At 42.7% G+C, this 25,340-nt stretch overlaps 1 protein-coding gene across 3 annotated transcripts in view; it reads right to left on the bottom strand.

Moving 5' to 3' along the window:
• Stk38l (serine/threonine kinase 38 like) overlaps positions 1-25,340 on the bottom strand; it is a 66,143-nt gene that overhangs the window by 8,586 nt on the left and 32,217 nt on the right. For 2 of the 3 annotated variants that reach the window (XM_059256373.1, XM_059256374.1), the window contains exons 2-6: positions 14,369-14,513; positions 12,510-12,561; positions 1,750-1,872; positions 1,157-1,240; positions 483-606 (exon numbers count right to left, since the gene is read on the bottom strand). In XM_059256373.1, coding sequence (XP_059112356.1) covers positions 483-606; positions 1,157-1,240; positions 1,750-1,872; positions 12,510-12,561; positions 14,369-14,502 — 517 coding nt within the window. In that variant the 5' untranslated portion in view covers positions 14,503-14,513. Of the gene's footprint in view, positions 1-482; positions 607-1,156; positions 1,241-1,749; positions 1,873-12,509; positions 12,562-14,368; positions 14,514-25,340 lie in introns of those variants that run through there. The other variant, XM_059256375.1, reaches the window with a different exon arrangement.

The following is a 25,340-nucleotide window of genomic DNA, read 5'->3' as shown; positions in this document are numbered from 1 at the left end:
CATACCTAGTTAAAGGGACTCTCTTCAGACTCCCTTCATACGTGCAGACTATGTCAGTTCTGCAGTTTCATGATTTGCCCAGTACCTCAAACCACCTTGCAAAGTGCACGCAATGGTGTCAGTGGGGTGCATGTGAAGTTACCAGGGGCAGAGCAGAGTTAAGAAGCACCAAGCCTGAACAAGCACACCTGGAAACCAGAATTCTGTCTTTCTGGATACAGACTTACGTCCCTTAGCTCTACCCTGGGCTGCAGTGAACACAGAACGGCATTATATAAGATGTCATCCTAATAGTCCTTCAAAACTACATGGTCTGTGGCCAAATCATCTTCCACTGTTCTGGAAGGAAATACTGAAAAACGATGGCTATGTATAAATGCAATAAAATTCAGTAGTAAAACTAGCTGACATTCTTACTGCATAGGCAGATAAAATTATTCCATAAGCAGATGAGCTCTGGTCTGTCTGCCTCTGCTATTTACCTCCAGGAAGAAACTCCATGATCAGGTAGAGATTCCGCTTGTCCTGAAAACTGTAGAACATCTTCACTACCCAGGCACCGTCCGCTTCCACCAAAATGTCTCTTTCTGCTCGGATATGAGCCACCTGGATGAGCATGTTTTGAAAAGATAACTGACCTGTTCCAATCATCCATCCCTAAGTCATGCAGGAAGTCTGCAGTTTTACAAAGTACTGAAACACAGACGTTGATCCTCTCATTAAATATGCAGACCCAAGGAAGCAGTGTACTTCAGCTTGTCTCCTTAAGCCTCTCTGCAGTCAGCAGACTCTGGTGTGCTGTGATGGGACCAGTGCTCTTACAGGAGGAGACAGCAGCAGTGCTCATGGGATCCTGTGTCTGCTCCATCAGACACTAAAAGCTACTGAACTTTTTGACCTTGAACAGAACCACGAAAAAGCAATGGCTTCTGTTGTTTATGGTCCAGCCTGTGTCTCTTTCTAATAGCAACTGAGCAAACTAACACAGACATTATAAAGTTGGAGAAGCAGAAATTTGAACCTGTAAACTGAAAACAATAGACTATAAATTTAGTAATATCTAGTGCGCTAGATTTCTTCTTATAATTTTCAACATCAACACTCCTCTGAGTCCTCTCAGGAGAGGCCTTTGGCACTGTACGTGTGTGAGACTCACCTGCTCCTTTTCTAGCATGTCAGCTTTCCTCAGGATCTTCATGGCATAGATGTGCCCCGTGTCCTTCTTCTGGACCAGCCGCACCTAGAGCACAAACGTAAATGCTTCCTTCACTGAACCTTAGAATTTACTACCAACGATATCAAAAAAATTACACCCTCCCCACACTGATGGGAGCAGGGGTCTAGTGTAGCCCAGGCTGGCCTTGAACTTTTTATTATGTAGCTGTGGATGATCTTGAACTTCTGATCCTCCTGCCTCTATCTCCCAAGTGCTAAGATACAGAGGTGTGCCATTACACTTGGTTTCTTTTTTTTAAATTTTATTTATTTAATATTTTTATTTTATAATTAACTTAATTTCACATATCAGCCACGGATTCCCCCGTCCTCCCTCCTCCCACAATGCACCCCCCATCCCCACCTCCTCCAAGGCATACCTGGTATCTATGATACTGAGTCAAATGCAGGGCTCTTTGTGGATACTAGGCAAGCACTCTTACCAACTGACATATGACCTCAGAGCTTAGGAACTATATTTAAACATTTACTGCATCTACTTTCAACAGTGGTGACGTGAACAAAGCAGCTCACCTCTCCGAAAGCTCCTCTCCCTATAACCTTCAGAGACTCAAAGTCATCCAGGCCAAGTCTGGTCCTCTTGAGCCGTAAGAACTCTGTTTCTTTACGAGCATGTTGTGATCGGCGTAACTTTTTCTATTAAAAATAGAATTTAAAAAGATGATTTTAAAGTAAGGCTGTTTCAAAGGCATGCATAATGTTAAAAGATGATATATATAAAAACAAGGACAGGTGGTGGCGGCACATTTCTTTAATCCTAGCACTCAGGAGGCAGAGGCAGGTGGCTCTCTGTGGAGTTCAGGGCCAGCCTGGTCTACAGAGTGAGTTCCAGGACAGCCAGGGCTGTTACACAGAGAAAGCTTGTCTTACAAAAACAAAACAAAGCATAACAAACAACAAGAAACAAAGGCATAGTGACTGGAGAGATGGCTCAGCAGTTAAGACCTGAGACGTTCTTGCACAGACAGAAGCTCAGCTTCCAGCATCCACACTCAGCTCCAGGGGCATCGGGTGACTCTGGCCTCCTCAGGAATTGCACTCTCATGCACAAATCCACACTCACTCACACACATAAAATTTTAAATAAATGAATGGATAGAGGTATGGTATCTTAATTATTATATGCTTGTCTATAACCTAGTTGCCAACATCAATTATTTATTAAGTAAGGGGAGAATTAAACAGTATTAAGAAAACATATCTAAAACAATTGTTAAGTCTGTACCCTTGAAAGGAGACTTTATGGACTACGTCATCTTAACCAGTTTATTATATGTGTAAGTCGCTGCCTTCTGAGTGGTAACTTAACTCACAAAAATAAAACTTAGATAATGCAAATGCCCAGAGTATTCTGATATGAGTTTATTTACTTATTTTTGAGACCAGATCTCACTGAGTAGCCCAGGCTTGACTGGAACTCATGTGAGTCCTCCTGTGTGCTGAGGTTAAAGGCATCTGTCACTGGGCTCTGCTTCCTGACATTTATTTTCACTTTGTCAGGAAATCTGCTGCAGTTCTTTACGTTCCTAAGTGCTGTTATAACTAGTGAAACCTGTGACCAGCAAAAGTCACACAACATCAGTGTTTCCATGGGGATTTCTTAGAGTAAAACTGATTCTTGCATAAATTTCAGCAAACTGTGTGAAACTTCACACAACTTTTTAATGACATGAAATTGCAAAATAAAAATCACAAAGTATCATTAAAATATCCAAGTTAGCTAGGGATGGTGGCATACACCTTCAATTCCAGCACTCAGGAAGCAGAGGCAGGTGGGTATCTGTGAGTTCTAGGTCAGCCAAGACTATATAGAGACCCTGTCTCACAAACAAAACAAAACCAACCAATCAACCAACCAACCAACCAAAAACCATCTAAGTCAATAATATCACAGGAATAATCTGATTCCGAAAAGATAACAAAATAGGAACTATTAATAAGCAACATTTTAAAATACCCAAAAGCTGCCTTGGAAATCATTCATTTTCTTCTTCTAACCTCATTGACTCCTAATCTAATAAAACTCAGGTTCATGACAGGGATAGTTCCCAGCAGAGGCAGCACACAGTGGGATATAAAACCACTGAAGGTATTCAACTCCTACTCATGTTTGAATGACTCCCATCAACCTTTCATAGGTTGAGTTCAGGTACGCAAGTCCTAACAACCCATCAGCTCAGACATACTGCCCCCAAATGCAGCTCTAAGCAGAGCCACTCACCTGTCCTGCGCCCATTTGTCTGCTGTAGATAGTTAGGTGTCTAATTAGAAGTCTGTGTATCATCAAAACAGAATTCTAATACTTGTAGCAGAAGTAGGAGGGAAGCAAGAAATGTCTTCAGTTCACACAGTTCATTGAAGCTGCATTAATTTTTTACTTTAAATTTGTTTTATTTTGTACATAAGGATACTTTGCTTGAATGTATGTCTGTGCACTATGTGCATGCCTCGTGTACACAGGTCAGAAGAGGGTATCAGATCCCCTGGAACTCGAGTTACAAATAGTTGTGAGCTGACATGTAAGTGCTATTAATTGAATCTGGGCCCTCTGCAAGAGCAGCCAGTGCTTTTAATTGCTGAGCCTTCTCTCCAGTCCCCAATTTGATTTGTGTGTGTGTGTGTGTGTGTGTGTGTGTGTGTGTGTGTGTGTGTTATGTGTGCACGCACGCACGCACGCACGCACGCACGCGCATCTTTGGGTAGGAACCAGCAATAAGGAAATGAAAATATAGTAAATTCTGTTTTATATGTTTACTTTAAAAAAATAGACTGCACTTATCTTGGAGTTTGGAAAACTTTAATCCTTTAAATAGTCTAATGCAGCTAAAAATCACATCTATATGTTGTGGAATATTAGTTTAAGATGTGTTACATTTGTTTATGCTGTGGAATATTTGTTTAATGCTGCAAAGATGTGTTGTATTCTTTTATGTTGCATTTGTTTAACTCTGTGAAGCTGTGTTACTTTGTCTGTCTAAAACACTTGATTGGTCAAATAAAGAGCAGAATGGTTAATATCAAGACAGGAGATAAAGGATAGACTGGGCTGCCAGGCAGAGAGAATAAATAGAAGAGTGAAGAGGAGGAATGAGAAAAGGAGGAGAGGAGGACACCAGGGGCCAGCCACTTAGCTGCACAACCAGCCACAGAGAAGGAAGGAAAGAAAGGAACATAGGACAGAGAAAGGTAAAAGCCCAGAGGTGAAAGGTAGATGGGACAGTTTAAGTTAAGAAAAGTTGGCTAGAAACAAGCCAGGCTAAGTAAAAAATAACCAACTACATTTTGATGTACCAACATGAAGTTTGAATTTCCATAGGGCCCGAGAAAGCTTTAAAAAAAAAAAATGGACAGGGATCCTTACAGCAAGCCCTCGAGCAGCCAGTCCATTAATGTGTGTGTGTGTGGGGGGGTGGGTGGGAGGAGGGAGTTAAGCAAAAAATGCCACAGCTCACGCATCAGCATTCTAGAGTTCTGGGGGGTTGAATGCAGTTCCCAGTCCTGCACCTCTGACCAGGCCTCAAGCTTTAGGCTTGGCAGTCACACACCCAAGAAGCCAGCAGAGCCAGCTGCTAAAGCTGGCAAAGGTCACCCCTTAGCAGTTTAAAGGTTCATGTAGTTTAAAAAAGACTAGAGATACACAGTAAAAGAGGTCCAGATGGAAAAAACCTCTAAACAGGTTCCAGTGTGTTTAACAATGTACATAGGCTTAAGAAAAGAAAAAGGATATAGACAGTCATAAAAAGAAGTAAATAGTTTAAAAATAATAAAGTTTTTAAAGAGAGAAGTAAAGTAATATAAAAAATAATAAGCCACATAGAGATGGAAAATACACTGGAAGTCTGGATCCTGTATGTTACTGTATTGATTTTGAATATTTTGATTACTGATAAGCAAACATCAGCTGCTGAGAGGCATGGGGTTGAAAGGACTGCTGAAATAATCCAGTCTAGATATTTTAAGAATGCCTTAACTTCAAAATGGAACTCAAAAAATGCATTGCTTTAGAGAAGAGGTTTTGCTTTTTTTTTTTTTTTTTTGAAGATTTATTTATTATCTATACAGTGTCCTGCCTGCATGTATGCCTTCACACCAGAAGAGGGCACCAGATGTCATTATAGATGGTTGTGAGCCACCATGTGGTTGCTAGGAATTGAACTCAGGACCTCTGGAAGAACAGTTACTGCTCTTAACCTCTGAGCCATCTCTCCAGCCCCCAGGTTTTGCTTTTGTTTCCATAGGAAATGAGAGGCTCTGGATTCCTTCAGGGTTGATATGATTCAGGTTTGATGGGGAAGACCTCCTGAATCTTGACAGGTGATATATATCAACAAAGGTTACAGCTGGTCTTCCTAGGACTTGGCTATTATATGAATTTTCTCAGGGACCCCTAAAGATGCCTTTGCCCACAGACAACAGGAAGCAGTCTAATCTAAAGAAAATGCTGCTCACATTCCCAAGAGTTGGGTTAATGAGTGTTTGCTGGTTATTTGGTGGATTATGGATGTTTGTTATCATTTAGGGGAATACAGGATAAAGAGACAACTATTAATCTCAGATATTTTGCATTGGCATGGATTTTGGTATATTTATACAAATCTAAAGTTATTTTCGTTACACTGTATATATGTTTCTACTCTTGTTTGGGGTATTGTGCTTATGAAGCTCATTTAAAAATGCAATGTATAGCCGGGCGGTGGTGGCGCACGCCTTTAATCCCAGCACTCGGGAGGCAGAGGCAGGCGGATCTCTGTGAGTTCGAGGCCAGCCTGGGCTACCAAGTGAGTTCCAGGAAAGGCGCAAAAGCTACACAGAGAAACCCTGTCTCGAAAAACCAAAAAAAAAAAAATAAATAAATAAAAAAATAAAAAAAAATTGCAATGTATAATTAAGAAATGAGGTTAGTAGTTGATCTATAATAATCAAACTTGTAGTCACATTAGCTATGTTTTCAAGGTTAAACAGGTATATTTTAGACAGATGATTTTCAAACACTTCAAAGACCTACAGAATATGGCATATAAAATGTTTAATAATCTATTGTTTTTCATGACAATGAGACACATCTGCTCCTGGCAGCACCAATTTCTTCATAAAAGGATGATGGGCATAGAAGAAACTCCATATGGAGTTTGCTTTCAATGTGGCAAGGACACAGGAAAAAGACTGTTGAACTTTGCCAAGACAAAGCAGGACAGTCCTTCAAGATTCCTGCTTCACAGAAGAATCTGCAAGATATTCTAGGCCTGTAGGCTGAAGATGGATATCCCAACATTGCAGAAGAACTTTGGGTGACTGTCCAGGCAGCTAGGTGTCTCTGTTGTTAGGTAATATTACATCCTTCTGGGGTCTTTGATGGAGTTAAAGACTAAATAGTTAGAGTTATAATTTTCCTTAGTTATGATAGAAAGCAAGTTAGGTGTAAAACTTTGGACTCACTAAGAAAAGATAGATAATGGAATATTTTCTCTGAATTTGCTAAATACAAATGGACTGAATATTGTAAATGTGATTCTTACTTGATAACTGTTTTTGTTGTATATAGTTTTACTATGTCAAAGTTAAAACCTTTCATTTTTATTTAGACAAAAGGGGGAAACGTTGTGGAATATTAGTTGAAGATGTGTTACATTTGTTTATGCTGTGGAATATTTGTTTAATGATACAAAGATGTGTTGCATTCTTTTACATTGCATTTGTTTAACTCTGAAGCTATGTTACTATGCCTGTTTAAAACATCTGACTGGTCTAATAAAGAGCTGACCAGCCAATAGTTAGGCAAGAGAGAAAGGATAGGCAGGGCTGGCATGCAGAGAGAATAAATACAAGAGGGAAAAAAAAGAGAAGAGGGAGGAGTGAAAAAGGAGAGGAGGACACCAGGGACCAGCCACCCAGCAACAGCCAGCCACAGAGTAAGAAGGAAGAAGAGGTGCATAGAATAAAGAAAGGTAAAAGCCCAGAGGCAAAAGGTAGACGGGATAATTAAGAAAAGCTGGATAGAAACAAGCCAAGCTAAGGTCAGGCATTCATAAGTAAGAATAAGTCTCTGTGTATTTATTTGGGAGCTGAGTGGTGGGCCCCCACAGAGCAAAGAACAAAAAACAACCAACTTCATCTGTATCATTACAAAGCAAAGATAGACTTCACAGCACAGTGCCCCATGCTTTCTTCTCTTACAAGAACCTACCACCTACAGCTCTGAGACTTTGCTTGTTTTAAGTTCCAGAATAGAGTTCTCTTTTAAAAGCCACTTGGTGACACTATAGCATTGTGTCCCCCATGGCAACAAAAGGGCTTGTTTTAATTTCTAATTACACATAATAAATGGACACAAGAATGCGGAAGATGATTCTGAATTTTTCCTTTTCATGGTTATAAAATAGCACAGTAGCATTCGGCTACAGAAACATGTCTCATCTGAAGGAAGAAACCTGACTGTGCAGCTTCATAAAATGCGCTTATGATCTACAGACAAGAGTTTGCAAAAAAAAAAAAACAAAAACAAAAAAAAACAAAAACCAACAGCAACAAACACCCCAAAACAATAACAGTAACACCAAAAAAATTACAGTCACTGAGTATCTGATAGGTGCTCATGTCTGCCAGAACACAACCCTTCAACAGCAAAAGGGGACCCACAGTGTGCATCACATCATTCCCAACAGAGCACTGGCCCCAGGAAAGCCTAGTCAGTGACTTCAGCCCTTCAGTCAGTACTGCAGTCCAGTGGTAGCTGGAGCAACATCACATTTTTAAAGGCCATGAAAAGCATTTACTGTACCTGCTCAGAGTGTGTACTGAAACAAGATCCCTGTGCTAACACATCCTTTCCTCTCCTAAGAAAAGGATGTGGGCAGACGACTGCTTCATGGTTTTCTTCTGCAGCTGTAATCACTTATTTTGGTTTTCCCATTAGTAAACATCCATCGTTTATGACTCGTGTTGATTAACATATATCTTCCCCCTGTGTTTTGAGACAATCTCATTTTGTAGCTGGCAATTCTCTTGCCTCTCCCTCCCCAGTGCTGGGATTAGAGACTCCATTCCTGTTCAATCTACAGGATGCCCAGGCATCTATAAAGCAGTCAGGATATTTCTAAGGGTTCAGCTAACAACTTCACGTCAGCCACTGTTGTGCACAGTTTAACCATCTCACAGCTCACTCATGAACCATTTCCAGACCACTTTCTATTACAGAATGAATTAAGGGTATTAATTTTCATCGAAAAACTGCACTTGAAGGTAGCTCAGTTGATAAAAGGCTTATCTTGCAGACATAAGGACTTGAGTTTAATCCCCATAATTTATGCAAAATGCCAGGTGTGGTGGCGTACACCTATAATCACAGCACTGGGGAGGCAGGAACAGGTGGACTTCTGAGGCCAGTTGGCCAAGCAGCCTAGCCTACTTGTGAGCTCCGGGTCAACAAGGAAGTAGGCAGCACTGCAGAGAACACCTCAAGTTGTCCTCCGGCCTCACATGCACCCCACAGCCACAAGAAAATTTGTTTGTTTGTTAATTTATTTATTTATTTGAAGAAACAAGAAATTCTAACTCCTTATAATGACAGTTCCAACATTAAGATTGAGAGAATTTGTTTTGTTTTATATACAACATAATCAAAACCAAGCACAGAGCCTAGAAATAAACACAGGAATTTTAAAATACTTTTCAGAAAATAAGTGGGATGTTTAAAAACATATTATAAGCCACTGACTTTTAGAAGCAAAATGATTTGACATTTTCTACAAGCTATTTACAAGAATTAAGAAAAAAATCACTAGTGCCCACCAGGGGGCGCCAAGGGCCGCTACAAACAGGCATTCCCAGGCAGTTCTGGACTCCAAGTTGGTTTTTAAATTCTCTCATCACTTGGCAATATTTTTTTAAGCAGCTTAAAAAAAATTATGCAAAAGTCCAGACTTCCAGATCTTGTACAACAGGAACCTGTCCACACTGGGCTAACAGAGGGGCAACTGTTTTGTAATTTGTCATCTGACATGGTAGATCCTGAGCTCTTAGTATCTGACAAGTGGCAGGTCTTCATTAACATTAAGTGTGAGGAACAAACGTATTACAAAAACAACTATCTTTCTCCTCCTTTTCCTTTCCTTTCTTTTTTCCCTTTTTCCCTGAGACGGGGTCCTGCTGTATAGTGCAGGCTGTCCTTCAATGTATTGTCTCCACTGTGCTCAGCTGGGGGCTTCTAGTCTGGTAACCTCTCCCTTGACTTTAAGATCCTGTGTTTAAGATTTCTGTATTGGCCAGGCAGTGGTGGCTCTCACCTTTTATCCCAGCACTTGGGAGGCAGAGGCAAGCAGATCTCTGAGTTCACGGACAGCCAGGACAGCCAGGACTACACAGAGAAACCATGTCTCAAAAAAATAAATAAATAAAATAAAAAATAAAAACAAAGCAAAACAAAAAAGATTTGTCAGCACAATCATTACTAAGTATAAGAAAGTTATAATATTAATGTGAAAAACTAAGGGAAGATGTGCTCACCTTTCTCTATGGACTAGGATGCAGGCCTTAAATTACTCCTCTCACTAAAATTTAACAAGATAAAATAGGGTTTTAAGATGCTTATTAATTTTATGTAAATAACTTCAACCTTTCCTAGCCTCCATAAGATGTCAGCTAAAAGGACAGGCACATAGCGAAGGAAGCTGTGGAATGCAGTAGCTCACTTGGTTTCAGGTCTCACTTGGTGGTCAGCGGTTTCATTTCAAGCTCCTTTCTGACTACTAAACGGTCTGTCAGCCTAGGCTATAACTCATTCTCATCCGGAAAATAAAGCTTTTTTTTTTTTTTTTTTTTTTTTTAAGCTGCCCTAAAACTAGCTTTCCACGCCTTCAATTTCCCTTGCCTTTCCTATTGCCCACTTTAAAACAGACTTGTTATTCTGCATGCACAGTCACTATTTCTGTATATAGTGCTAACTTGCGAAGTAAATTCTATCCATCAGTTAAGATTCAAATTGCTACATTCTCCATAAAACCTTTTCTGACCCCTTGTATTGGGGGGGGGGGGTGTCTGTTGCTGTGGGATGTCTTTCTGTGTGCTGGAATATGTTTTGCTCTCATTGGTTGATAAATAAAGCTGTCTGGCCAATGGCGAGGCAGAATAAGGCTAGGTGGTACACTCAAACTGAAGATGGAGATGAAGAAGGGTGGAGTCATGGCAGAAGCTGCAAGCTGCCGCCAGAGAAGCAAGATGGGAGAGAACAGGCAATGCCATGAAGCCGCATGGCTAAACATAGATTAATAGGAGTGGGTTGAGTTAAGTTCTAAGAGCTAGTTAGTAATGAGCCTGAGCCATGGACCAAACAGTTTGTAATTAATATAAGCCTCTGAATGATTATTTTATAAGCATATGGGAGAGCTCGGGTGGGAGAGATTTGTCTGGACTGCAGGGGTAGGTGAGACAGAGAAACTTCTGTCCACAGTCTGTGTACCTTTAAAGTTTGCTATACTCCATAATGCATACCTATTTTTTACTTGTTGGAAGGGGGCTTTGCAAGCACTATGCCCTGAACTATACTAGCAGCCCCTATAATGTATACAGGTTTTCATGCATGTGTGATCCCCACTTCCTTCCAAAGCACATAATAATCTCTCCTTCCAACTCTCAGAGTCCTTGAAGGCAAGGAGGCCCACTGTTCATTCACTACCAAAGTATTCACTCTGGCCCTCTTCCTGCTCTGGATGTGATGCTAAGCAAGATAGGATGCACTCTCTACTCTCTGGGAAGACAGTGTTTTCAGGCTATCACAAGGACAGAAACAGTGTCAGTGTAGAATGTAGGACAAGTAGCTGAGTGATTAGGGAGGATTTCCCAGTGAAGCGAGATGTTGGGGAGGAGAAAGTGCTTCAAGAGGCAGAAATAGCGCATGAAAGGGGCCACAGACAAGCAGGGAAAATCAGAGCAATCCGGTATTGGTCAAGGCTGGATGGGGTGCTAAGAGCTAAGGCTGCAGAGAAACAGGTTACTAGTAAAGAAGCTGCATTGCATCATACTGACTACCCTTCTATTGTGATAAAACACCACAACCAAGTCTCACGAGAGACTTTGTGCTCACAGTTCTAGAGGGTTAAAGTCCATGATGTGGAGCAAAGGCATGGCAGCAGAAGCAGGAAGCAGAAGGACATCTTCAACCACAAGCAAGGAGCAGAGAGAGCAAACTTGAAACACTAAGTCTTGGAACTCTCAAAGCCAGCCTCCAGGGACACATTCCTCCAGCAAGGCCACATCTCCTGAACCTCCCCAAAAGGCACCACCAACTGGGAACCAAGCACACAAACAGAGGCTGGGGGGAGCGTATAGGGGGGTGGGGCGCAGGGGGGAGGGCGCAGGAGGGCATGACGTCTCACTGAAGCCATCACAGGCAAGAAGGACAGTTAGCCAGACTTGTTTTCAGAGTGCAGAAAAACTGGGGACAGGAGGAAGAGACCATTTTAAGACATTAATCAGCGAGATGCAAGGGAGCCTAAATCAGGGAGTAAACTATTTAAAAAATATTCAGAAAAAAAATGTGAGAAGAAGGAATGAACGGACAGGTCCAGAGCCTGCCCCTGTCCCCCACACACAGGAGAGGGTGGATGGACAGTGTCCAGCACCTAACCCTGTCCCCCACACACAGGAGAGGGTGGATGGATGGTGTCCAGCACCTAACCCTGTGCCCCACACACAGGAGAAGGTGGATGGATGGTGTCCAGCACCTAACCCTGTCCCCCACACACAGGAGAGGGTGGACAGATGGTGTCCAGCACCTAACCCTGTCTCACACACAGAGAGCATAGTGGATGACAGTGTCCAGCACCTAATCCTGTCCCACATACACAGGAGAGGGTGGATGGACAGTGTCCAGCACCTAACCCTGTCTCACACACAGAGAACATAATGGATGGACAGTGTCCAGCACCTAATCCTGTCCCACATACACAGGAGAGGGTGGATGGATGGTGTCCAGCACCTAACCATGTCCCCCACACCCAGAACATGGTGGATGGATGGTGTCCAGCATCTAACCCTGTCCCCCACATACAGAGCACCATGGATAGATGATGTCCAGAGCCTACCCTTGTCTCAAACACAGAATATTGTGGATGGTGTTCAGAAAATGTGATGTTCCTGGAGGCAAAGGCCATCTCCTCCTAAGGTACCCACAATGGCAACACAACACAGTAAGAAGCCATATTCAGATGGAAAAACAAACCTACCATAGCCAAGCCACACAGTCAGCTGACATGGTTTAGTATAAATGGTTACTTTACCTCCTCATCTGCCAATCCTTCCTCTTCCATGGCCACTTCTAATTTCTTCTGCCTTTTCCAAAGAAAAAACAATTAGACTTTCTAAATATGTTCCTATTTCCATTTAAGAACTACAGTTATTTAATCAAGCCAATCATTGAGTATGTTATGCTAAGAAAATCTTTCAAACTGAACCAAGATTCAACTATTCACTACGATCAGGATTCTTTCTTGAGATACTTAGATTTAGCATTTTCATACTGACCAAAGCTTTATTGTTTTATCTCCCAATAAAAAAATGACTTTTCCAACTCAGGACTCTGATGGCAAATGCACATATTTTATTAAAATTCTTTGGAGATTGAAAAGTCATATATGTATAGGATAATAACCACTGAGCAGAACTTTTGCTTTCCTAGGTACAAGCAAGTGTGGCTACCCAGCCTTTTCTTTTTTAAAACGTGGTTAGTTAAGCCAAGTATTTCAGATGGGGTTGCAGATGGTAACAAGGGCTGTGGAACACGTTTTGCCACTCATTCTTAAGTGAATAGTATTTCACGTCTACAATGTTGGTTTTTTTCTTAATCGTGTATCTGGACAACTCATCCTAAGTTAGCTTTGGATTAAACAACAGAGTTGGACCAACACTCCTGAATTTACCGAAATGGGTCGAGGACTGAGGATCAACTACCACACTCTTTATATCTGCTACTCATGAGAACACACCAAAGATAAGCTCCTTTTTAAATCAGTACTAAGATCACTCCCTTTCTCCCCAGGGAAAATCCATTACCACTGTATCTGAACCCTGTTAGAGACTCGGCAGCCCAGTGATGGTGATGAAACCAGGGACTAGCTCTCAGTGCTGATCTCAGGCTGAGTGCCTGCTGCTGGATTTCACTGATGTACTATTCCCCAGGCCCAGCCCTCAGAGTGAGACTTACACTCAGTACCAGCCTCTGTGCCTGCTACCACCAAAGGGTCTTCAGGGCTGCATGGTGGGTGAGTTCCAGTTTTTTTATGCAGAATGAGCAGGAGCAGGAGGACCCTCCAGGAGGGACTATCAATAGAGAAAGACTTCCTGCCTGTCAAATCTACTGCACCCCTTCCTCAGTCTCCACAAGAGCAATACTTCAGGAAATCATGCCTGAATCTGCAAAACTTATATCCATCCATTTCTATCATGTCTGAACACGAAGATCCCTGGAACGACTTTTAAAAGTAAGACTTTCCTGCTGGGCATGTTGGTATTCAACTGCAATCCCAGCACTCAGTGGACTGAGGCAGAAGGACTGCCAGAATGATAAAGGCCAGCCTGGCGACCTATCCCAGCACTCCAGAGGCCAGCCTGGCCTGCAACACTGCCATGTATCAGAGCAGCCACAGCCTAGGATGCTGAGACCTGGTACATCCTGCTCTACCTCCTCCACTTCCTCTTATTATGTGTGAAGAATGCTCTTCCTGGTCAAATGTCACTGTCAAAGCACGTGTCCTTTCTGGTCCCCCTACTGCCACTCCCCACTCTCTCACAGGGCATCTGTGCACACCAGCTCTTTTACTACACTCCAAGTTTCACTGAAGCAAAAGGACATGCCATTCTTTTTTCTCTATTCCCACTAATAAAACACAGCACCACTAATGTCCTACATTAGTGAGTAATTTCTAAAGCCATCTCTCTAAAGGAAAGCACAAAGGCGTAACACAATGCTGGAAAGATCTGTGCTAAACACAACTAATATGCGATACAAGCATATGTGCACAAGACTCTGGGAATCCAGGAAATGAAACAAGCAACCAGGTGTTCTGTCGGTGCAGGAAACTTAACAGCAGGCGGGTCCATCCAGCCATAGAGCACTAAGAAACTTTAGCCTCTACTGTACCTGGTTTCTCTCTCTTCATGCTGCAAAATTAGGTTGCTGTAAAAATTCTCCAGTGTGAGCTTGGCCACAGTCACTCTTTCCCGGGTATGGTTGCTCATAGGAAAGGTGGTTGTTGCCCCTGCTGTCATTGCCATAGTAACTGGAACTGAAATGACATATGAAAGCAAATTCTTCAGCAATTTAAAAACATAAACAACACAAAACAAAAAAAAACTTTCCCATTTCTTTTATCAAACTCTAAAAATGTTTGATTTCTACTAAGAATAATTCTACTACTATTAGTTAACAACCCAGGTTTCTTAATTAAAATACTACAAAACTGTGGGAGCCCACAGAAGTTTCCTAGTGAGCTTGCTTTACCCAAGCAGGGCTACATAAGGGGATGGCTTGACCATGTATGTGGTTACCAGGTGTTTAGAAGAGTCTGCACTAGGCTATGCGGTGTGCTTTGATCTAGCAAGGGAAAGGTCTTTTGCCCTGCCCCTTGGCATTATAAAAAGCCCTTTTGAAGAGAGAAAAGGGGCTGTTGTGTATTGATCCAGGTCTTTCTGAAGCTATCCTGTGTTTCTGTCTGTCTCATCTCCACTATCTTTCTACAAATTCCTTATTCCTCTCTCCTCCTCATAGGAACCCTTTAAAAGGTGGGCACTGGCCTCCCACACAAAGCTAATAATAAAAAACAGATGCAAGCCAGGTATGGTGGCTCATACCTGTAATCACAGCACCAACCACCCCCAAAGACCAACCACGGGTCTCAGAGCCAGAAAAATTAATTCTGTCCTGGAAAAACCAGAAGTTAATTAGAAAGAGGCACTGGTGGCAGTCCACACATTCACAGGTGCACTAGCTCACAAAAGGCCGTACGTGGCAGTGTTCAAAACAAGGAAGCACCAGTCCATTTTGCTGATTTATTGACCACTTGTCAAACTTTGTAAAATTTTGCCAATAGTTACATTCCCAATAAATATAATCTCTTAAGATAGAATATGGTTTCAATGGCAAGCACAGCTTCATAAATCCTCTGAAATTTGGCATGTCCTATCAAACATGCATGCAGGCACCAGCACTCTATGCAGATATATGTTTTAGGGATGGGGTCACAAATGCTCTTTCCATTCCAAATTCTGTTTCTGAGATGGCACAAGATGTAGCTTTTTTTTCCCCCAGACTATGAGGTACGTTTCATTTTCAAATAAAGCTCAAATGCCTTTGAAAACCAGACAGTAAATATAAATTAATCAGCTCTGAATGGTATACGTCTACTCAGAGGCATCCAAGTGCCAACTTTGACGAACCACTGTATGAAGGTCATCTCAACCCTTAGGAAGGCAAGGAATTTGGTAAAACAGCCCTTTCACAGAAAGACAACTCTACAGGCCACGGTGGTAGCACTTCTGCAACATTTGCTTACCACAGGCTTTGATAAGCCACAAAGACAAGAGCAGCTCATACATAAAAGATTCTTGGTACCTAGAAGAAGGTCCTAACAGACCATTCTGGACAAGAGATGGCTTGCCAGGTGAGCATCCCAAGTTCCACTCAGCTGACCAGCATTCCCCACAAAGACATGAAGACATGGGGCTCTGCAGACCTGAGCAGAGCTGGAAGCTAGGGGTAGAGAAGAAACAAAGAACTCCTGTTCATCGGGCACAGATTGGAAGTATGTAGTTTAACCATGGAGAACTCTCATTTCATTGCTGTCTCATGGACTTTAGCAGACAGTGTACTACTATGTGAGCGCCTCAAACTCACTACAAAGCTGTTCTGCAGACCGGTTAACTCTCTGGTTATGAGAAGCTGACCCAGCCCTTGGTTAAAACTTTCACGGCTTCTTCTGCACACACCATTTCTTCTGCACACACCACGTCAAATTAGCTTACAACGCATAGCTGGCAGACACCAGGGATGGGTGTCTTAGGACAACTGTATTTTATTCATTGACTGAGGCCTTAGGACAGCAGCCCTCACGGCATCCTTAGGACAGGGACCTGGGGCTTGGGAAGCTCACACAGCAATGGGCTGTGGAGTCAGTAGTCAATTCCAACTTGCTTTGGAGTGTTACCTGATCCTTCCCTCATGCCTACAGTCCTGCACATGACCTCTCTTAAACCACTCAGATGTGTGGGCACCTGCTGATGGTCTGTGCCTCTACTGTGTCTCTAACCTTCTCTATGAGAAGACACTGTTCATTCTTTGGTGGGTGGTCTCTGAATCCGCACCTCAGGCACCAGTGTACGTCACTGCCAATCACTTACCCACTGCTCTAACTAGAACTTCTCCAGGCACTATCTCCCCAGTTCCTCTTTGAACATTCACCACCACATCCTATCTGACACAGAGCAGAAAGTAATGAATGACAGAGACCACCTCATAAATAAGAACGGTAGGAAGGGATGAAAGAGCTGGAAAAAAAGCAAGGTTCTCTGACATTAGGGTCAGAAAAACAGTTCTAATCCATCCAGATCGTAAGGTCTGACCCCAGTCACCTTTCCCAAGAGGGGACTGCAACCTGTGCTCTGCTGACTTCACAGGCCTGAGGCCATGTGAGGGTAATGCCCAGGAAACCCACAGAAAAGTCAGGGTGTCTCTGTAAGCACTGCATGCAGCTTCATTTAAAAATACTGCTGCATGATATAATAACAGTATTTCTTTAAAATTAATAGTAATAGAAAGTACCCCAAGAATTGTCCCAGTCACAAGATCTGCTAAGGACTCCACTGCTTTAACTGAACCCTAAGCAAAGCATTTTTTTTTTTAAAAACCTCAGAATCCCAGGGCTCAAGTTCTGTTTCGAGATCAGATGTGGAAAAGGCGAAAGTAGGGAAAGAGAAACAGCTGTCACACAGCTAACATCTCCCAAATCATGTCTGCTGTCAGGATTGTGTGTGTGTGTGGGGGGGGAATGGACCAAAGAATCAAAGCTTTCCAGTAAACTTAAGAAACCTAGATCACAGTTAGGATGCTCAGGCAAAACTTTCCAGCTGTCTTATGTCAGCATGGGTGCACCCAAGGGTGCAGGCAGTGCCCTGGAGAGCGTCCTCAAGGCACATGAAGCCCAAGCTCACAGATCTTCAGAGCTTAAGGAAGCAAGTGTCAGCTACTTTTCTCAACAAACACCTTTTGGGGGCAAGGGTCCTCAAGAGCTCCAACCAAGTGCAGTTCCCAAGGACTTCAGGATGCTTTATGTGCCTTTCCTTTGGCAACAAGTGGTCATGAATAGGGCAATGTCCAGCTGAGAAGACAACACCCAAAAGGTATGGTACCAGTTCCCAGAAGCAAAAACCAGGCAAGAGCCAACTGTACTACTCCAGGACAACAAAATCCTTTCACAAAGCTAAGGAAGAATCAAGCTTTTCTTAAAACCTCTTTTAAAAATGCAAAGTGACACTGATCATGGAGTTACATGACTTGTAAGTAATGCTTGCTTAAGTCAGGAAACGAGGGTGGAGGCGAGACACCCTTGGAGCAAGCAGACTGGCTGCAGCAGGGAGGTGCAGAATATACTCCCTACTCAGCTGGCCAAGATCTAGTGGTCAATCAAAATCTGGAAGCCATTATATCATAGCCAAACTTACAAAAGATTGGCACACAAACAGAAAAGCAGTGGACTGATTTACACAGTAAGAGGTGGACTAGGAGGAGCAGGATCTGCATGTTGTTACAAAGCACTCCATTGTTGCAGACCAGAAAAAAAAGAAGTCTGAATTAGGATGGTGCTGTTGCCAGGAAACCAGGTTAGTGTCCAGAGGAACAGTCACTCAATGTAAACATTCAGCGACTTCAGGATGCTGTGGGGAGCATGGCTAAAGAACCAATCCCTGTCTCCCTGGAGCCTCCAGTCATGGCCAAGTGCTGGAGGAGACAATAACACTAACTGCCACAGCTGACCAAACTTCCCTTTAGGAGCAGGTCTGTGGGCCACAGGAGAAAGAAAGATAGCTGAGTAAAATCTTGGAAAACAGTTTTATGTAACACATAAACGTGTGACAGAAAATAAAACAATTCCCAAGTCCCAGAGAGTGCCTGCATTAAAAATATAGAGAGAACAAATGAGGCCCTCAGACACATATCTGTCAATCTGGATCTTTATAAAGAATAAGTGGATGAGGCCTCTTTCCTCCCCAGAAGATGATGTAATGAACTTTACTCCAAAACCCAAAACAGATGTCAATGAAATATTATTTTTAGGTACTTTATAATTGTTATTAGCACATTCTTTCCATTCTTGTTAGACACATGTGGAAGTCCACATGACTTGATTGAAAACGCTGTCCATCACCTCTGTTATCAATGCCAGCAGCACTGGGTAGGTGTGCTGAGTGCCACAGGAACAATCTATTTGAATTTAATGAAGTTCAGCCCACACATATGTCCCATCTACATTAATTTCATTAGGGTTCAAAGCTACAAAACCACCTGGTGCTGTGTTTACCTTCAGAAGGAAGTTTTCCTTTTGAGATGGGTGTGCAGTCCTTGGTGAGATTAGCTTTTACAAGGAAGAATTCTTTTGTTCTAACCAGACACAAGCAGTCTTTAAATTTTTTAATTATACAAAAAAACTAAGAAATACTCAAACTTTTCAAAGAATAATTTAGACCAGCAGTTGTTACGCTGTAAACCCACACCTTTAACAGACTTAACAGTCTTTTATTAAAACCCTTAGCCAGAAAAAAAAGACAAGCTACAACTTGTAAGCCTAGAATTCCCAGATTGAGAAACATACACTAGAGCCCTTCAACTTCCTGTTCACTTAAACAAGTGACCCCAATTCATCAGGGAAATACTACCAACAGTGAAGTCCACCACTCCTTAGTTTAGTAGGCGGGAGACACGCACACACATCTATAAACAGAAGTGTGTCTCCATTACCAGCAAACTGCAAAGGCAGAAAGCAGTGACTTCACCTGACCCTGAATTCCACCTCAGTATCTTTAACGCTACTGGAATGCCCAGCAGTGTGAGGTCTCCTAATCCACCCTGACTTGTGGTACTGATACCTGAAGCTGCAGCCGTCCGATGCTAGGTCCCCGAGGAAGGAGCAGCCAGCCACAGTCTTTTGCCCAGGAGTAGATGAGAAAGGCAGAAATTCAGTCGGTTCAAAATCAACATTAAGTATATATTAAAAAGTCCAAAATATATCATGTATGTAGATGTCATATACTGCTTTTTAACACTAAGTCTGTAAACAAAGACCTTAATAAAGACAATAAATAAAAAGAGCATAAAATGGAAGTGTTCAACATTACAAACCAATGAAAGCACAGAGAACCTAACAGGCTACAAGGTGCTCTTTGAGGTGAAGAAGCGTGCTCCTAAAGGTGTCGGCAGTGGGGCCAAGAGTAGGAATCAACCTGCATCATGGCACAGAGCCAGCACCTGTACCACAGCGGACCTGGGTTTTGTCCTAGGAACCAAAGGATTATGACAGGAGTTGATGTCACGGGAGCACTAAAAACAAAGAGGATGACTAGTGAGGAAAATCTTGAAGTGAGTTTTTCAGTTACATCTCAGACTCCTTTTAGGCAAGCAGTTTTTTACAGGAACTCTCAAAACTGCCTTATTTACGGGGCTCAAATTACCAGTCTTTTCACAAGTCTTCCCTGCCAATGACTCTAAGGCTTACATTAAAGCCACAAACCAGGGCAGCACAAACCTGAGCTCAACTACCTTCCAGCAGTATAAGGCAAGGGGAGTTCAAACATGGAGAAAAGAGAAACAGAAAAGCTCTGGATCTGAGGAGAAGCCTGCCCTCTTTGTGTCCTGTACTCCAAGGAAGCTCTGCCTGACATCAGATGCAGGCGCTGTGCCAGAAGGTGAGGGCCTGGTGTGAAGAGAGAACAACCAATGAATGGACAGGCAAGGAAAGGGGATGAGTGGGGAGAGGTGGTGTGACATCCTGGTTAGGGGAGGGGCCAGCTGGGGAAGCAGCCTGAACCAGTGACTCAACCAGGCTGTATGTAAAGCTTGGGCATCTGGGGACACTGTTCACTTTCCTAAAAGTGAACTTCTAATAGGAATGCACACCACACACGCACACACACACACACACACACACACACACACACACACACACAATCACATACATACACATGAACACACACGAACATACACACTCATATACATACACACACATACACACTCACATACAAGCACACAGTCATTCACACTAAGAAAGAGGGTGTGAATTTGTGTGTGTGTGTTAGTCCTTTCAACTGAAATCAAAGGAGATCAGACTAAATGAATAATTCTGAACTACAAGTGGTCCTTTATGGGAGCAAGAAATTAGGACTAAAATTCAAGTGTATAGCTTAAAACCTAAGTAGCCACCAGTGAGTTTTATTAATTTTGAGTCATTTAAACTCTCCCAAGAGACTTGTTTGGCTATCACAAGTGACCAAAGAAACTGCTCCTAGCTAAAAACAGACACATGTGACTTGTGACTGACACTGTGCTAAGCACACAGACCACTCAACTTCAGCCAACCCGACAAGATCCAGAAGGCTCTGTCCTGTTAACACATCAGAGTACAAAAGTCTCTAAGACTTAAACAAAGTAAGTGCTAATGACCATCCAATCAATTAACCACTGAGCCCTGAACAACACTGAAGCACAAACTGGATTATGTGGGGGGAATTCTGTGTGCGTGTGCGTGTGCGTGTGCGTGTGCGTGTGCGTGTGTGTGTGTGTAGAAAAACCACCTAGAATGGAATAAAAATAAACTGCAGCAAGCTGTCATCAAGGACACCCTTTAATTCAACTTAAGGACTCATGAAACCCTCCATGAAGCAGTGTCTGAGTTCAAGTCTCTCCAGAGTTTTCTAGACTCTAGTGCAGGTTCTACTATGAAAAATACAGCTGCGTACCTTAAAAAGCCAATTTTGCTTATAGAAAACTGTCATTTTAACTGATGTAAAGACTATCTTATCTGTTAAGAGACAGAGCCACCCCTCCATCCCCCTCACTTTCCAGAAGTGAAGCCCACAGACATGTGGGAAAACAAGCTATGTGGCCCCCACACACATGTGGTATGGGAGAACAGGCCATGTGGCCCACAGACAAGGGTGGTACAATAGGCTATGTGGTAGCCTATAGTGAAGCTTCTACTGAGGCTGGTAAGGGCACAGGGCAGTGGCAATCCCAGGACACTACACTATCCTGCAGAGCAGCTCAATGTCAGTACTGACGTGGGGACCAGCCCATGGACTCTGTGGTCCTTATCTGCTCTAACACAAGATCCCAATCTAATCCGAGTTATTGCTTCCCCTCTTACCTTATAATCTGTGGATCAAAAAACTAACTTCTGCCTACTTTGTCCAGATGGTCAAAGAAGCAAAATTAACCATGGGGTTTATTGAAAGCCACACTGATCCCCACTACAGAGAATTTTGGTTTTGTTTATGTGTTTCTTTGATTACAGTGAATTAAGTATCTTTCTATGATTTGTAAATAATTCTTTCTCCTCCTCTTCAAGATAGGGTCTCACTATGATCTGTCTGGCCTAGAACTCTTCTTGTAGACCAGGCTGACTTCTAACTCACAGAAATCTGTCTGCTTTGTTTCCAGAGTGTTGAGATTAAAGGTTTGTACCACAAAGCCTACCTCCCTGACTTAAGTCTTTTATTCCAGTTTTCTGTGGAAAAGCTCATCTGGACTCTCTAACTATCACATCCCACTTTAAGTAGCTGAAACCACACCATAATGCTAACAGTTGTTAAGTAACTTCAATGTTCCCAGAATGAAAAGGGACAATGTTTTAGCTCACAAAAGAACTTGGTTATTTCAGAAGAATGGAGATTTATATTTCAGGAGATTTATATTCTTATAAATCCACAGGCTCACATCAAAACTACTAAACATAATTCAAAGACTTAAGAGATTAAGTAAAAATCATTATAAATTAAGATTTGGGCACCCAGATATTAAAAGTTTATTATTCACTTATTTGAGCCAACATACATAAGTTATCATGTGTGTGAGTGTGGGTAGGTGTGAGGTCAGTCCTCCCCTTCCACTTTGAGGCAAGCTCTCCTTGTTGTTCACCTCTGCATATGCCAAGCTAGCTAGCGAATTCTCCTGTCTCTATGTCCCACCTCACTGTAGGAGACCTAGGATCACAGATGTCTGGCTTTCCATGGGTACTGTGGGTCTCATTCAGGTCCTCATACCTGCATGGCAGGAGCTTCACCCAGAGTCATCTCGACAGCCCCTTCCGTTATTAAAATAATGACAACATCCCAATTTGGAAAATGCTTTGCTGGCCATCACCCCAGCAGCCTCCTTGTCACTGTTATCCTCCTGGGGGCTGCAGGTTGTGCTCAGCATGCTCACAGCCCATCTTTTTAATGGACTCTCATGTCATAATCCCTGGAACTATTTCAGAGTTTTAAAATAGATACTGCCTATGCTCGGGTTTCCAAATGCTTCGCTGTCTGGGCAGGAAGCTTACTCACCACTGGAAGGGAGATAGAACCCTGGCAAAGATGCCCTGCCAGGGAACTAGGGGAAGTTCAGGACTGAGCTACCTTTAGACGGATTCCTGTGAGCCTAGTAGTCTCAGGGGCCCAAAAGGAACATTCTGGGAGATGCTGTCTCCCAGAACTGAGAAAGTAGCTCCTCTTATCTGTTTGGCAGCCTGTGGTCAGAAAGTTCTTCTTACAGCTAACCTAATTCTCTTCCACTCAAACTCAAACTCGCTTTTCTCTTGTTTTCCATAAAATGAAAACCTTCACTCAAATGCTGGGGGGAGGGGGGGATAACTGGAGTCTGTACTGGTTTTGATTCTCTTTCACTGCACAACCAATAAGTTCTTAAACTTTCATCCATTTTTGCTAAGGAAAGAACTGATACGTTACTCAAGAAACCAATGTGTAAATAATACCAACCTTCGAAATGTGCATCTATCTAAAACTGCTACTTGAGAATTTAAAAGGAGCACTCCCCAGCACTGGCAGGTCTTATGATAAACGAGTGACAACAACTGTTAGTTGGCCTTCTCAGGCACAGAGCTTAATGTGCAGTGTTCAGTGTCCTTTTATCTTTGCTGTGTGTGAAGTAGGTGCCTTTCAGGGCATTCAGGGGTGAAGAGACAGGCTGAGTTACTTCAGCAGTCACAGAACCAGGAAGTGCACCAGAGCCCTGCTCTGAATGCAAGTGTTAGCAGCACTTGCACTTGCACTTTAGCGAGCCTTGTGGTGCTGGGAACTAACCGGGGCCTTGGGCATGCAAAACAGGCAATCTTGCACTGTGCTCTACCCAGCCCCAGCACGCCTCTCTCACAGAACAGAGAATCTGCTCTTAACACCAAGTTCTTTATAACCAATTTATTTATCTGACTTCCATTTTAAAACTTATGGAAAAGCAACAAATCCAAGCTTTCAAACTAAAACCGCTTAAGAATGTTAACCCAAGGGGTTGGAGAAATGGCTTAGTAGTTAAGAGCACTGGCTGCTCTTGCAGGGGACCTGAGTTCAGCTCTCAGTACCTATGGGGTGGCTCACAACCATCCACAACTCCCAATCCAAGGTATCTGATACCCTCCCCCAACCTCCAAGAGCACCAGGCAGACATGTATACATACATACACACAGGAAAACTATTCATACACATAAAATAAAATGAACAAATCTAAAAATTTTTTTAAAAAAATAATGTAATCTTAAAAACTAGGCGAGGAGCCCAGTATGGTGGCACATGCCTTTAATCTCCGCACTTGGGAAGCTGGTAAGTTCAAGGTCTGCCAGGGCTACATAAGTGAGACAGAAAGAAAGAAAGAAAGAAAGAAAGAAAGAAAGGAAGGAAGGAAGGAAGGAAGGAAGGAAGGAAGGAAGGAAGGAAGGAAGGAAGGAAGGAAGGAAGGAAGGGAAAAATGCATAACATAAGACTAGAGCACCCGCAGAACACGGCTGACTGACCTAGATACATACCCTTCTTCACTGTTACCACATGAAACTAAACTTTCATTTTCACAGCTATATGATGTACCTGGTTAGGAACCCTCTCATCTCCCTGCCCTCAGCTGCACCTTCCCTCAAAATGTGAGCCTGCCTTCTGGGGCCTTTACTTGGAGAAAGTATGGCTCACCATCCAGCCTTAGCCTCAAGCTGATTCTGATTCCTTTGCCAAGGTATTTCTGCTACCAGACACAAGGATCCAAATAAAAGATGATGGTTTTCTAAAGCCCCTTTCTAAGTTACATACAAACTGACAGTATCTGTTAACATTATAGGTGGCACAATAAGGTATTTAAAAATCCACTAGTTAACAGGAGAGATGGTGACTCCTGCAATGCCAGTACTCCAGGAGGGCAACGTGTCTGAAGCCAGCCTGGGCCACACAGCTAGATAACAAACAAACAATCCTATTAGTGTGTGCATGCCATGTGGGTTTCCAGGGCAACAGTAGTAAAATAAAGCAGGTAAGAGGGACACAAAGATCACACCATAAAGACAGTGTACTAGGCACTAGCAGTGTTGTTGAATGTGCAATACCACAGAAGTATAGTAAGACTAACCCATATAAACACTGGGTGCAAAAACAAATGCCTGGGTGGGACTCTGTGATAAAGCAGGGCTTCAGAATAGGGACAGGTGCATGTAAGCTACAACACCAGATACAAATAGAGCAGGTAGCTCTGCTTTAGTCTAACTAAATGCCAGGTGGACATGCTGGGGTTACTAGAAGGACACTCGTAGTCACCGGGCAGTGACCCAAAAGGAATGGTCTCCCACTGGCCAGAACCGGCCCCTTTAGACTAGGTAGGGAAGTTCTTACCACAGCCTGATCCTGACAAGTCCCTCTTCATGAGTCCTGCATCCACCTAGTTTCCTGACATGATGGAAAGTTACTAGTACAGAAGACCCAGTGTGTGAGCTTGTCTATTTCTGGAAAGAAGTAGTTCTTTCCAAAATTACTGAGTCAGAAATTTTTACCAGCACTAGGTTTGGTTTAAAAAAAAAAAAAAAAAGGAGGGGGT

The sequence above is a fragment of the Peromyscus eremicus genome, chromosome 3 (genome assembly GCF_949786415.1).
Source record: "Peromyscus eremicus chromosome 3, PerEre_H2_v1, whole genome shotgun sequence".
In the NCBI taxonomy this organism is placed as follows: Eukaryota; Metazoa; Chordata; class Mammalia; order Rodentia; family Cricetidae; genus Peromyscus; species Peromyscus eremicus.
This window is presented reverse-complemented; position numbering and strand designations above follow the sequence as displayed.